This window comes from Botryllus schlosseri, chromosome 3, assembly GCF_051294905.1.
Source record: "Botryllus schlosseri isolate E-star chromosome 3, Bs_hap1, whole genome shotgun sequence".
In the NCBI taxonomy this organism is placed as follows: Eukaryota; Metazoa; Chordata; class Ascidiacea; order Stolidobranchia; family Styelidae; genus Botryllus; species Botryllus schlosseri.
The window spans coordinates 18904594-18919439 of NC_137238.1; the positions used below are offsets into that span (position 1 = coordinate 18904594).

Genomic DNA, 14846 nt, shown 5'->3' on the forward strand with positions numbered 1-14846 from the left:
CTAAAAAGTTTTATTTACTACATCTTAGGCGAAATTACATGCAGTGAACTCCTTCCTAATGTGAAAATTGGAATCTTTCATCAGTATTCGAATATACCAGATATCAGGGTTGTAAAGAACCGAGTCATGACTCGACTCGAGTCACGATTTTTTGATGACTCGACTTCACTTGAGTCATTTTCTCAAAATACGGAGATGACTCGACTCGAGTCAATCTGTGTATTGACTCGACTTGGACTCGAGTCATTGCGCATGACTCGAACCAAGTCATATGACTCGAGACTCAAACTGACCGCGGGCCGGATGTATGTTGCCTGCCCCTGATATATGGGATGGTTGGAGCCCTCAAAATAGTCGGTTCAACAGCAGTAATTCAAATATTTCGTCAATGGAGCTATAGTTACCCTATATATTCAATTGTCAATGTCTATCGACTAGTACGTCACAATATTCGTGACGTCATGACTTAAAAAACAATAAAAAACATTGATTTTTGTTTTAAATGTAACCCCACGGCAATTTTTCATGTCAGATCCCAGTTTCACAGCTATCGCGTAGAAGTTTGAGTAAAATATAGGATCTGGGTTTATTTAGCGTCCAAATCTGGGTTTTTCCGAAATATCCCAGTGACATCCCTGGTCGCAAAACAATTCTGAGAACAGCCTCAGCGGAGTGGAACGAAGCCGGGAAATCCGTCGTTGCCGTTCCATTCCATGCTGACATTCGATAGCAAAACTAAGAAGCGCCGAGTACTCTGTATCAATCAACCTGCTTTCCGTGATTAGGCTTTAATCGTTATTTATATAGCCACCGCCTCCATCTCGTAGCTGGTGCGCAACTTACGGAGGGTGCATTCGAAGGGGCACGCGTCTGCGACGCAACTCGAGCAGTGCCGTTTCACAACCACGTAAGTCGAACAATGCTTCTATGCAGTCAGACATCGGACGTGATCAAATTTTAAATATTTTAATTGCAGGAAGATGATGTCGTTGAACCATCGGTGTCCGAGACGGCCTTCCGCTGCTCAGATCACTTTTGAAAAATCTTGCTCGGACCAGCCAACATATGTTATAGTGGAGGGTTCGTCGAAAAAAGGACGTGATACGCTGTGTGACGGTCAGGGTTATTCTTACAACAGGGTGAAAATGAACAAGGATGGCACAGCTCTTTGGAGGTGCTATGCTCGCTCAAAACCACCACTACCGGTATGCCGGGCAACGGTGAAACAGTGTGACGCCAATTTTACAAAGGGCAAGCGTCATCACAATCACCCTGGAGCTCTTGGCGTATATAAAACTAAGAGTGCCTCGATTTCTGAAGTGTCTTTCTCGGCCCAGCCAACGTATGATATATTGGAGGGTGTGTCGGAAAGAGGATGTGATATACTGTTCGACGGTCTGGGCTTTTTTTACACCAGGAACCGTAGAAACAAGGATGGCTCAATTACTTGGAAGTGCAAGAATCGCCCCAAAAAAGCACCATGCCCGGCAACGGTGAAAGAGTATGGTGCCAATTTTAGGACCGGCAAGCATCATCACAATCACCCTGGAGTTCCCGGCGTCTATAAGAGCGCCTTGACTTCTAAAGAGACAAAGTCCACAGCTATGAATAATCCTTTTGAGTCCGCTGCACGGGTTGCTCAAGCCGTCTCCAGCAAGCCGCTGCTCAGTAATAAGCGCTCTGGGCCAGGATTGACACCTATTGACAATATGACCGGTAACACCAACTGTGCACGTGCAAGTTCAAGGCCGCAGGCACCGACGACACTAGACTTCGAACTTGATTTGAACAGCATCCCTTCAACTTTTCTGCTTGGAGATGTTATACTGGAAGGGGCCCGTCACCTCTTATTTGCATCCGAGCAGCAGATAAACGTATTAAAACATTCAGAAACGTGGTTTGTGGATGTAACATTGAAAGTCGTGAGAAAACCTGTCAGCCAACTTTTCTCAATCCATGCGTTCATTCGATCTGGTGATGCAACAAAGCAAATACCTCTATTATTTGCCCTGATGTCTCGAACACAGAAAGCAGACTATGTCGCTGTCCTAAATAAAGCTGTTAATGCGGTAGGCGAATGCCGAGTGAAGAGAGTGGTATGTGACTTCGATTTGGCAATTTGGGAGTCGTTGGCTGGTACGCTTCCTGGGGTTGACGTGAAGGGCTGTTCCATCCACTTCACACAATGTGTTTTCCGTAAAATGAAGGAGTTGAGGCTTTTGAAATATTACCATGCGAAGAAAGCCACTCGTGCTGTTATCAGGCGGTTGATGAGTCTGTGCTATATGCCCGCGGAACTCATAGAGCCGAGTTTTTCAAGACTGCGGCGCAAGCACACCGACCCCAAACTGGAACCATTGTTCGACTACATGCAGAGCGCTTGGATAACGTCCATAAATTGGAAGCCGCATAATTGGAGCGTTTACCGAACTGCGATCCGCACCAAAAATGACGCCGAGGTGTGCCACACTCTGCTGAACGCACGACGACGGCGCCAAATGTCAATGCACAGCCTCATTCTTCTCTTGAATGAGGAAGCGTCTTTTTCATACGAACACGTGACACATCTGTCTGATGCCAAGACCAGGAAACAGCGGCGCAAGGAGTGTCGGTTGATCGATGGCCAAATATATGAACTCTGGAAGCAATTTAAGAAAGGCAGGAAGACCCCTCGGCGACTACTCAAAGACCTTTCCGGGATTATTGGACCTATTTATGACGAACAATCCTGATTTTCTGATTTTGTTGTCCCTGCTGATTAGAGCTGTTCAAAAAAAAAACTTTTTAATCAAATTTCACTGGCTACTTGATAAAATTGTTAGGTTGGTGAAAACAACGCTGCACACCAACTTTGACTCAATTCCAACCAGTAGAAGCGATTTTTCTTGCACTCTAAAAATGATGTGGTCTCAAATTGAAGGGCAAAGCGAAAAAATTTTTGGGCCACAGCCGTTTTTTTCAGAACGCCGACGTAATGGAGCTGCAACTTATTGAAATTTCCACAAAAACTTCAAGCTCCAGCATTCATGCGAAGATCGAACTTTATATAGTTGTTAGCCGATGTTATGAAGGAAATATCTCATACACGCCAAGGTGTCCTGTTCTCATGTATAAAACATTGCCAGACACGATCGATTTCTGTCCTGAATAAATAGAATACACTAGGCCTGGCATCTACCGATGAACTTGGTGTCTAAAAGACCTTGTCGTGCACGACATATTTCCTTCATAACATCGGCTGACAACTATATAAAGTTTGATCTTAGCGTGAAGTTCTTGTGGAAATTTCAATAAATTGCAACTCCATCACGGTGACGTTCCGAAAAAAAACGGCTGTGGCCGAAATTTATTTTTCGTTTTGCCCTTTAATGAGACCACATCATTTTTAGAGTGCAGTGCCCCTTTGAAAAACAAAAGAAATTTTTCATAACAATTTTTTCACTTGATCCACACTAATTTTGGCTCAATTCCAACCACTAGAAGCGAAGCTATTGCAGTAGAAAAATTTGGAATTGAATAAAATAGTATTTACGGTGGCTAACTCTTGAAAAATTATTTATTATAAAATCATGGAATTGTAAATTTTTCTGCTGCAATAACTTCGCTTCTAGTGGTTGGAATTGAGCCAAATTTGATATGCATCATCTCTACTGATAACCTAACAATGTTATGGGGTTGTCAGAAAAAATTTGAAAATTAATTTTTTTGTTTTTTTAATGATAAATTCAAGACTTTCTACTGCAAGAAAATCGCTTCTACTGGTTGGTGTTGAGCCAAAGTTGGTGTGCAGCGTTGTTTTCACCAACCTAACAATTTTATGAAGTAGGTAGCCATTAAAATCTGAGGAAAGTTTTTTTTGAACAGGTCTACTGTTAGATTCATCCCTGTGTTACTTGTTTTTCTTTATTAGCTGTGATCTTGTCATTTATATTGATTGATTTTATTTGTTATATGTGCCTTTGTCATTGTTTTAATATTTAAAAGTGATATTTTCTATTCGTCACGGGACTCATACCTGATTCAATTGATAGCGTGCAACAGGTCAGAGCAGAGCGGGTTATGATGTAACTGTAGGTCGGAGTATAAATAACAAAGCACAAGCAAAGGTCAACGAGATGAGGTTACGTCATTCTTGCCATATGATCAAAGGCCAATTGCTGCTAGGCTGCGGCATCTTATGCCCCAGTACCAAACTTCATTACAATCACAAATTCCGGTACCCAATCGCGCTGAACTGGTAGCGTGCTTGGTGGAGTGTTCGTTATCAGGCTCTCGCACTACGAGATCTACCACGACGCGTAAGACTGTCCGATCTGAGAATATTCATTCATATCAGATTAGGGCAGTGGTTCCCAACCTTTTTCATCTCGTGCCTCCCTTGGCCGAAATTTTAGCCAAAATTCCCCCCTTAGGATAAATCTGCCCGATGATTAAAAATGGTAATTTTTACCGCGCAAACACCTGTTGACTGAGAGAATAAGACGGGCGGTACCGAGTGTTTGTTTCTAGCAGTGCTGTAATAACACTTTGTAGACCTCCAAAAACCATGGTCTTGGTTCCAATCACACAAATTCTGGAAGGCTTGACTCAACAGACCACCACACTTCCATTTGTGTTTTCGGCTTACCATGCACCAATCGCTAATATAACTGCTGTGAAAAATCAGTATCAATAAATTTACTGGTCTCGCGATTTTTTTCTCAAGTTTGCGTATGAATTTGGCCAACAATAGTGGTACTTTCATATATAACAGGGTTTACCAGACTCGAGTTTGACTCGAGTCACCATTTTCTAATAACTCGACTTGACTCGAGTCATATTCTCAAAATACGGAAACGACTCGACTCGACTCGAGACAATCTGGGTATTGACTCGACTTGGACTCGAGTCATTGTGCATGACTCGAACCAAGCCATATGACTCAAGACTATAAAACGGCCAAGACCGACATTTCATTGTAATGTCGAAGAACAGTAAAGTGACCACCCTGTTGGAATTTCGTCTATTGATCTTGGTACTTGACAATGCGACAAGAAACTGTGCAAAGTGAAGACAATTAGTATATCATAAATCCAAATCATTCAATATCACCAAACAGTGTTGACTTGAGTGTGACTTGGACTCGTACTCGAGTCATAATACCATGAATCGGACTCGACCGTCTGCTCGGTGACTTGGACTCGGACTTGACTCAATGGTGAATTGAAAATGACTCGACTTGACTCGAGTCAAAACTATGAAAGTGAGATTGACTTGTGACTCGGAGCCTCGTGACTGGGTTACAGCCCTGATATATAACATACACATGATCAAATTCCCTGCTGGAGCTCATTGAAATTTAGGACACCCATTACGTTTCGGCAACATTGCACCAAGTTTACCATGTCTTGTTTCGATTGGGTAGCTGTTCTCTAAAAATAAAGCAAGGCTGGCGATCTCTTTGACTTGCATCGATGACGTTGGAATATTTAGTCACTGTCAGAAAATGTTGACTTGAAAATATAAGATAAATACTTTCACTAGAGGCCTTGTTGTGATAGATTCGGCACGACATTTACTCGCTTAGGATATATTTGATTGAGAAGCCGTCGCTGGCCTGCAAAATTGCCTTGCGAACTGCAGCACATCTGAACTAGTTAAAAAAGGGTGGGGGAATTTGTCTGTGAAAAAGAGATTTCAAATAGCATTTGAACATACTTTCAGCAAATAAAAACAGCCATAAGGAGCATGTTCGGATATAACTGGTTGACTACATGACAGTTCGAGCATGAACAATTTGGGAAATCCGTTACAATTCTAAAGTGGAATTCCTCCCTAAAAATAGCAAAATTCCCCCCAAGGGGGGAATTCCTCCCCTGTTGGGAACCACTGGATTAGGGTTACCATATTTTGGAAAGTGTGAAGAGGACACTTTTTCAAAATTTTAAGACTTGCAAAACCGGAGTAAAATCCTGAACAAATGGTAAATTTTCCCCACATTGTGGTCGGCCCTGACTAAAAAAAGGTCAACTTTCCAGTTCAACTCCCGAAATACAGTTTTTCTTCCACATTCTCCGGTGGTTGACTAAAAAAAAACTAGTCAACTTTACGACTCAGCTTCCGAAATAACCGTCGGAGCGGTACTTCAGTGCTGATTTACGGTATTTCAGTCGAATTTGGCCCTGCATTTAACCAAAATTCTGAAAAAAGAGGACATTAGAGCGTCCTCAGAGGACACTTTCAAAAAGTAAAAAAGAGGACCAATCCCCTTGAAAGTGGACGTATGGTAACCCCACGTTAGATTCACCTCTAATGCAAAATTGTTAAATTGCTGATTTCTACATTATGAGAAAAATCATGCGATGAATACATGCACTCGGCTGATGCGGATCTGCCAGCGAAGCCAGCAAAACAACAAGGCTATCTTACCTAGTCACACAGAGCTACCGACGCAGCCTAATATTACCGTATCCACTTAGCAAAATGTGTTTATGTAATTCAGTTCTTTCAAGTTCGAATGAAAACTGCACGCCGCGGCACAAAGTCTAAACTTTTGTCCCGACCCGCCATCGTACTTTCTGCTTCACATTTGGCCCGCCGAGAAAAGTAATTGCTGACGCCTGCTCTACGGTATCACTACAACTTCTACTAAGTAGAAATGCCTACTAACTCCGTTTGAAAGTCACTCTCCTGAATTAGAAAAAGGAAGGAAGCGGCGTTATGTGAGTTTTTCGATGATAATCCTCGGATTATCCTTGATCGGTGATAATCCGCGATTTATCAACGTAAAACTTACATAACTCCGCTTCTACTAGTCGGAATTGACTCAAATTTGTTTTGCAACGTCTTTGAAGACAGCTCAACAATTTCATGGGGTTGGCAGAAAAATTTGGAAATTTTTTTTTTTTAATTTTCCATAATAAATTAAAAATTTTAATTGGGTCTGCGGAGGCCTTTACTGGTTGGAATCGAGTGAAATTTGGTGAGCAAGGTTTTCTACTGCAACCTGACGATTTAAGAGGGGACCGGCTTGAATTGGGGGAAAAAAGTTATTTTTGAACAGCCCTAATGTGCATATGCCGCTGGACAAGGAAGTGCAGATATAGCCTTCACGGCTTTCTAAGTCATGCACCACCCCTCCATGCTATCCTTAACCATTACGCTATCTTGTCGGTAATTGAAAATTTAGAATCAGACCCCTGTTCTCCACATCCATCAAAAAACCTCGTCTCTTAACATAACTGCACTGCAAAACCAACACTCAGATCGCGACATATTGTATTACGTTTTCCTCTGCTGTTCCAAAAGTTGTTTGCCTACGCAGTCGATGATTTTGCGAAAGTCAAAATTGTTCGGGGTCTTATTGAATTCCTCGACAATCCGATAGTTTTCCTCGTTGTAAAAGTACTGCATTTGATAGGCAAGCAGCTGCGCGTCCATGACGTCCAGACTTTCGTCCATCGGCCGACCCGACATCAGGACTAGCCCTGGAAAATGGAGTCGATAAGTGGTGTTCTTTAACAAAGGAAATGTGTTCTTTATTTTTGTCCTCCATGTTTTTTGCCGGCATATACACCGACTCAATGATATAGATACACACGATTTGTACATATGCATACCGTGAGTGCATGATGTGCATATGCCGCTGGACAAGGAAGGTGCAGAAATAGCCTTGTAATGCTATCTAAGTCATGCACCACCCCTCCATGCTATCCCAGTAATGCTGAGCGCCAAGCGGGGAAGTGACGGATACCAGTGTTACTAATCAGGTCTTTGGTCCGACCCGGCTGGGGAGTGAACCCACGACACACCGATCAAGAATCTGGACGCTTGACCATTACACTATCTTGAACTTCCAGTTTTCCTCACATAGTTTCCGCCTTCTTGTACTGCTTACTCAAACCGTTACGTTCTTAGACTAAAGCTGCTTTTACTCAACGTTTGTTATGTGAAACTTAATTTTCACACTTTCGGCTTTTGATAAGTAGAAAGCAGTTCCAATTCTATACAGGTTGCTGTTGATTAACAGGGTGGATTTATGTTCAAATTGCAATAAAACGGGGTCAGTAAATCACAACAAATGACCTAAAACTTCATTAAAAAATTTACTTTGGGCGGTCGCCCCAATTTTAAAGCCAGCAACCCCCCAATTTCTGCGCGTGAGGGGGTGAAATCGCCAATCTTGGCAACCACTGGTCGTAGAGTCATGACATATAGCTCAAAAGCTGCCAAAACGTCATGTTTCTATCAGTCCCAGGAAGAAAGTTTGCTCTATTTACAATACACGAGTTATAGCCAACAAATGACTATTTTTTTTCAAATTTTGGCATACAATATAGCTTGCAACATAAAGTGCAGTTATTTACTCTACCACTGGCCGTAGAGTCATGATATATAGCTCAAAAGCTGCCTAAACATCATGTTTCTATCTGTCCCAGGAAGAAAGTTTGCTCTGTTTACAATACACGAATTACTATTTCTTCAAATTTTGGCGCTATATAATACAGCTTGCAACATATATTGCAGTTATTTACTCTACTGTCACTAAGTTAATGTTTTATTTTTAAAAGATTGTGACGCTACATCTAGTTAATTTACAAAGCAGCCATTGATTACCCCAGACGAGTATCAGCCGACAATATTCGGGTTCATTTCAACATGAATATAGTCTATTATTCAATTGTATATCGAAGTTCTGTACCTCCACGAAGCTCTTTAGAAAGCAGTTTGGGAAAGTTTTATGAGTGAAATAGCTCCAGTATCACAAAACTGAAATTATATTCGGAGATTATATTTATTTCTTGTCGACGGTCATTTTGCGTTGGTTGCGAAGATGCATCTCGCGATTTCAGAAGTAGCAATCCAGCACAGAATTCAGAAGTATCGATTGGGTACAGCACCTTTGCTTTCAATCAGATCTGTGTAGTGATTAATGACGAGTTGCACTGGTGCGTTCTCCTGATGCTTCTGGTACTGCGTGAGGGAGGTGAAGTGGCAGTCGTCTTCCGAGAATTGCCCCAAAAACATCTCATAGCCATCCTTGCGAGGTAACGGGTATATGAACTGAACAGAATAACATCGTATTTAGACTGATAATTCAAAAAACATATAAAATGTTGAGGGTTATTTTCGCAAAATCGTAGACCGCATAAGCTTGCAAATTGAGAAGCTCGTGACTAAACAAAACACTTCCCATCATGGTCTCAAAACCGAACATTGAACAAAATGACTCGGAATCGACACTCTAATCACTGACTTGGACGTGAGCCAGTGGTGAATTGAAAATGACGCAACTTAACTCGAGTCGATACTATAAAAGTGAGAATACCCCGTGGCTTGGAATCTTGTGATTTGGTTACAACCCTGTTAAAAACCCTACGATAGAAGGTTGCAGAGAACATGGCGCAGTTGTTAGGTTAGAAAAATTTGAATGTCAAAAAGTGCCTTTGATATTTGATCCCAAATCTCAAATGAATTACTTTTAACATCATTTCAGGTTCCTGCATCCTCTAGTGGCCATGCAATTTCCCCGAATGATCCAAAAATAGCTAATTTTGCCATATCTTGATAATCGCTAATCCTAGAAAGCTGGTTTTGGGCTGAAAAGCTGCATAAGCAACATGTTTCTATCTCACTTCCATGTCTTGAAAATGTACAGAAAATAAGGTACAAGCAAATTATTGATTTCTAGACCGGCATTGAAATGTCAGTTGTGTTTTTATCAAAATTGCAATGCCAATTTGCATGTTACAATTTGTTACTTTGCTGCTTTAACAACAAAATCTTGTTTGGCGGATCCATGAGTTGATTTTTATACCAACCTAGCATAATTATGATTAGTAGAGAAAATGATTGAACTTTCATCATATTAAATCATCACAAACTTTTATGATATCAGCTTGGTGAAAAGGGTATCTTCCTGTCCAACTCTACAACAAAGGATAGGCCTAGATTGTTCAAAAAGTGAATCAGTTGCAGTAAATGAGCTATAGAATTTATGAAATTCTGGACCTGTTCTTATGTGTGTACTTATGTACTTCTAGATCAGGGGTGTCAAACATACGGACCGCGGGCCGCATCCTGCCCGCCAGACGATTTCATCCGGCCCTTGAAGCAATTCTGAGTAGATAGAAAAAGGCCTGTGTTATCCAGCACATTGCTAACAAATGTTGAAATCTTATAGTAAGAAATACTTCCCACAAGGCTGCAGCAAATGTCAAGATTATAGGACACATTATGATCATCCTACCGCGGTGTTATATAATCACGATCAGGGACAAATTGGTGACACTGACTTCCAATTTTTATGGAAAAATGAACCAAAAAGTTGTTCTTCGCAGAAGCGAAAAAGTCAAAGCGAAACTGTCATATGCAAGTCACATGGATAATATAATAGTAACAAGTACAATTAAAATACATTTGGTCGCACTACTTCTGACTCATAAGGTCCAAGATAGACATAGAAACCCTAATCGGGATTGAAGAATAAAGGACCAAATTCTAATGTCCGCGATTACATTTAAATCTGTTGTGTTCCTCACAACATATACACAGAGTTAACGCCAGATTACGACTGACACAAAGGGAGCATAGGCATTTGACAACTTATTCCGTCGTTCGACTCAGTGTTTTAGTATAGATAACTAACTTACGGATAGATACGCAACACCCGTCGTCACGCTTGCTTGCCCGGAGGAAATTACTGCTCAGCAATCTGAACGCAACATAATTGCTAACCCATAGCTGACGACCCGCGTGCTTAAATTCAATATAAAGTTTATCTTATTGGAAAGCTACTGTCGCACCGATTCCGAAGGTATACATTAAAATCCAATCTGGGCAATGGAACTCCCTTGAAATACACCTCAAAGTCTGAAAATCGGCATTGTTCTAAACAATCGCAGCGACGCAGCACAATGACCATAACAATGGCCCTAGCGTGGTTCCACCAAGTCCATAACATAGAGGTTTTCAATGATGCAATGTGGCGAAAGTTCAATCATTCTCTCTTCCTCATCAAAATTATGGTAGATTGATAGAAAAATTAATAGATCGGTCCCGCCAAACAAGATTTTATTGTGAAAGCAGCAATGTAGACACTTGGCATTGCAAACTTGGTAAAACCAACCGACATTTTTAAGGGGGGTCTAAAAATCAATAATTTGCTTGTCACTTTTTTTTCTGTAAATATTCAAGACAAAGACCAATGGGAGTGAGATAGAAACATGTTGCTTCCGCAGCTTTCAAGCCCAAAACTAGCTTTCTAGCATAAGCGGTTATTAGGATATGGCAAAATTAGCTATTTCCGTCGCGTTCGGTGAAATACCACGGCCACTAGAGGGTGCAGAAACCTGAAATCATGATAGAAGTAATTCATTTGAGATTTGGGATCAAATATCAAAAAGGCACTTTTTGAATGTCAATTTTTTTTTTCACTTCACCCTAGTAGTTATTTGTGTCGAAGAAGTGATAAAGTTTCCGGCATTGCTGGTACTGCCAATCTAATAGAATCGGTGACTGACTACCTTGAACTGAGCATCGCCAAAGCAACAGTAAACACAGTAAAGACGTACGATTGGATTGGCTTTCCGCCGTACAGCAACTTCTTTGTACAAATCGGCGGCGATCACGGCGTAAACGGCATCCTTCTCCTTGTAGTAGCTTTTCCACAGTTCCGTTATTTCAGTCGGCAATTTGTCATTCAAGAGTTCCACTTTCATTATAGAATCCAAACCCTGTTTCACAGCAAACAAATGTTAATTCATGGCAGTGGTGCTCAATAACAAACAGTGTTGGGATCAAGTCACTACCTTCGAGTCACGAGTCATTTCGAGTCATTGCACATTTTGACTCGAGTCAAGTCAAGTCAATCGATTTTCGAAGATGACTCGAGTCAAGCCAAGTCACTCGATTTTTGGAGGTGACTCGAGTCAAGTCAAGTCCCAAGTCCAGTCACAATTCAAGTCAAGTTGCCTTTCGAAGTATGAGTGCTAAATACACACGCAAGAAGGCGCTGTATCGCTCTAATTACACAAGTAATTGCATATCCTCAGTTTATAGTTACCAGCCAAAATAGAGGATAGAGAAACGAATGCAATACATTAACGACTTACAAATTGATATGATACAATTCGAGCCTGCGCCAATGGTTGAGTTGAGGACTGTATGAACTATATTCGAATTCAATTTCAATAAAACAAGAAGGTAAGAACATAGAACAGAAATTGCCATTTTGCTAATAAATGACTACTAGTTTACGACAACGTAAGCTGAAAGCTTAGATCACTTCGTTTGCGATCAATGTATTTGTGAGAGAACGATGGAGTTTCAGTAAAACTCACGGGTTACACCAGCGTCGTGAACAATCCGACCATGTGCAAAATACAGTGATTCTTATCAACACCGATCACTTGATGACTTGAAATTGACTCGTGAATTTTGCTCCGAGTCGCGAGTCAATCCACATTTCTGATACGCCGAGTCCCGTCAAGTCAAGTCATTTTAGCAAAGTGACTCAAGACAAGTAAAGTCATACGAAAAACGTGACTCGAGTCATCCCAACACTGGTAACAAAGCAATTGGAACACTCAAGTATGTTTTCCATACTTACTCAAGTGGTTATGCATCTAAAACTACTGCCACTTCCATAGGAACAGTTGTCAGGCAAAACTTTGGATTTTGAAAAGTAGAAAGTAGTTCAAATTACTAGTAACAGTTTTTCAGGCAAAACTACTTATTTCAAAACCTTCTGATTTTGAAAAGTATAAAATAGTTTAGTGGTATGTCTGCATCACGTTTATAGGTGAAATCGTCATACCAAAATATGGGCTAAATAGCCCATGCACCATCGAAGTGTCATGAATAATTTTGTGTCACTCGTGAAGATGCACATTGCAATATAAAAAGTAGTCTCCTCCGATCAACTGCTGAAAGTACGCGAATCCTCAATCCAGGGTTCTAATGACTTGAGTCGCAATTTTTTGGTGACTCGATTTGACTCGAGTCATATTTTCAAATGCGTGAAATGACTCGACACGAGTCAATTTCTGTATTGACTCGACTTGTACTCGAGTCATTGTGCATGACTCCAACATAGTCATATGACTCGAGACTAGGACGGCAGAGACCAGACATTTCATTGACTGTTTGAAAAATAGTAAAGTCACCACGTTATGGGTATTTTGTCTATCAGTCCAGTCTCCAGAAACTGTCAAGACTGAGGTAAATTACGATATTATGAATGCGAGCCATTCTATATCACCCAAGCAGAGTTGAAAACGTGGGTTGAACTGGATTGAACTGAAAACTGAAAATTGATTCAGACTTGAGTCAAAACACTATGACTCGGACTCGAACCTCAACTAGCTGACTGGGACTCAGACTTGACTCGGGTGTGGATTGAAAATGACTCGAGTCAAAATTATAACAGTGAGATTGACTTGTGACTCGGAACCTTGTGACCCTGCACGGAATAGGTGACTTGTGCTCACACTACGTTTCATTTTTTTATTATATCACTTCAACTTGGAGAATCATCGCTGCTCACCTGATATACCAGGTAAAATGTACCGAGATTCCAGTAGGGCTTGTGACTCGGTTACAACCCTGCCTCAATTGAATCTATGTTTATTTGGGTACATTTTAGACCATCTACCTGAGTACCAACGATGACTAATTTTGCTATCTCTGGTTAATGCATAAAAAGGAGTAAAAATTTGAAACTATTTAGCGCCGAGACACTGCATGACATAAACTACAACGAAATTATGTTAACATGCGTTGAGCAGTCTGCCAAACTAGAAAGTTAAAATATATTCATGAGAGCCTGAGAGGGGTTGCATCTAAGCAAGGATCTGGCTTGAAGGATTGAAAAAGATTTACTTTGAAAATCTGAAGGTGCAGAATAGTTTGATGGTATCTCCCCTCACATACCGGTACTATATTATAGCACCGTAACTAGAAGAATAGTGTACCGTACTATTTATGATAGCTTACTGTCAGCGACACAAATAACATCAATACAAATTATTGATATAAACTACATACCTTTTTTGTGGTGGTTTCCGCACCACTATGTTTTTTAACTGCGGGTTTCGCATCCTCTGAATCTTTTTGTGAAGTCTTACTGCTTTTGGGCTTTTCAGCCAGTTTTTTAATTGCTTCTATACGTTTGGAATATTCTTCTGGATTAGATCTGCAAATTTAAAGATAAATTGATAGTGGTATATGTTTGTTGTGCACCCAACAGCCAACACTAAAATTACTATTTTAAATAAACAATTAATTCAACAACTTCATCGCGACGAAGTCAGATCACAGAAAAACTGATACTTACTCTTTCAATTTCTGTATTTTCTCCGCATATTTTGCGTAGTACGGATTTTCGTTCAGCTTTATGTCCAATTCCTCCTTCGTGAATTGAACTTTAGACGTGGAAATGGGCCTGGCGCTGATGGCGGATATAGCTGTTCTAATAATATTCGTAAGTGTAACAGACTATATATTAATACCAGCAAAGATATCAATCTACCTGGAATTTCCCAATATCAGAGGAAACAATTGTCGTGAATGCCTCGTCAAATTCATTTCATTTGCTGGGTCTTGATTCTGGTTATTGCTGAACATTTTGGCGCACAGAAACGTCGATTTGATTGACGTTTTCTGTGACCTCTATGTTGCAACGGGATTTAGGCCGGATATGCCGATGTATATCATCCATAAACCGTGGAACGTACACGTGTCGGTGCTGTGATAATTGAGATAGGTTTTAATTGTGTTTTATTACGAAAATCGCGGAATACGGTTGATTTTTTTCGCAAAAAAGTTGAGTTCAGAGTCGAGGCATCGATGCGCAAAATCTATTTCCA

General features: G+C 40.7%; 3 protein-coding genes across 3 annotated transcripts in view; 1 reads left to right on the forward strand and 2 right to left on the reverse strand.

The window, feature by feature from the left end:
* The window catches only part of LOC145435942 (uncharacterized), a 293102-nt gene that overhangs the window by 9560 nt on the left and 268696 nt on the right, over positions 1–14846 (reverse strand). The gene's annotated exons all lie outside the window — the stretch shown is intronic.
* On the forward strand, positions 782–2869 carry LOC145435930 (uncharacterized). Its single transcript, XM_080313198.1, has 2 exons — positions 782–907; positions 977–2869. The coding sequence occupies exon 2, from the start codon at positions 981–983 to the stop codon at positions 2730–2732; it is 1752 nt and encodes a 583-aa protein (XP_080169324.1). The 5' UTR covers positions 782–907; positions 977–980; the 3' UTR covers positions 2733–2869.
* On the reverse strand, positions 7241–14746 carry LOC145435932 (ATP synthase mitochondrial F1 complex assembly factor 1-like). Its single transcript, XM_080313201.1, has 6 exons — positions 14510–14746; positions 14315–14449; positions 14026–14173; positions 11553–11714; positions 8880–9042; positions 7241–7466 (listed from the first exon to the last, which is right to left on the reverse strand). The coding sequence occupies exons 1-6, from the start codon at positions 14602–14604 to the stop codon at positions 7261–7263; spliced, it is 909 nt and encodes a 302-aa protein (XP_080169327.1). The 5' UTR covers positions 14605–14746; the 3' UTR covers positions 7241–7260.

Bases quoted from the DNA above. Each gene is read 5' to 3' on its own strand.
- LOC145435930 (XM_080313198.1), top strand. From the start codon at position 981: ATGATGTCGTTGAACCATCGGTGTCCGAGACGGCCTTCCGCTGCTCAG.
- LOC145435932 (XM_080313201.1), bottom strand. From the start codon at position 14,604: ATGTTCAGCAATAACCAGAATCAAGACCCAGCAAATGAAATGAATTTG. The intron at 14,450-14,509 runs GTAGATTGATAT...GAATATTATTAG, and splicing joins CTGATATTGGGAAATTCCAG to AACAGCTATATCCGCCATCA. The intron at 7,467-8,879 runs GTGCTGTACCCA...TCCATTTTCCAG, and splicing joins AGATCTGATTGAAAGCAAAG to GGCTAGTCCTGATGTCGGGT.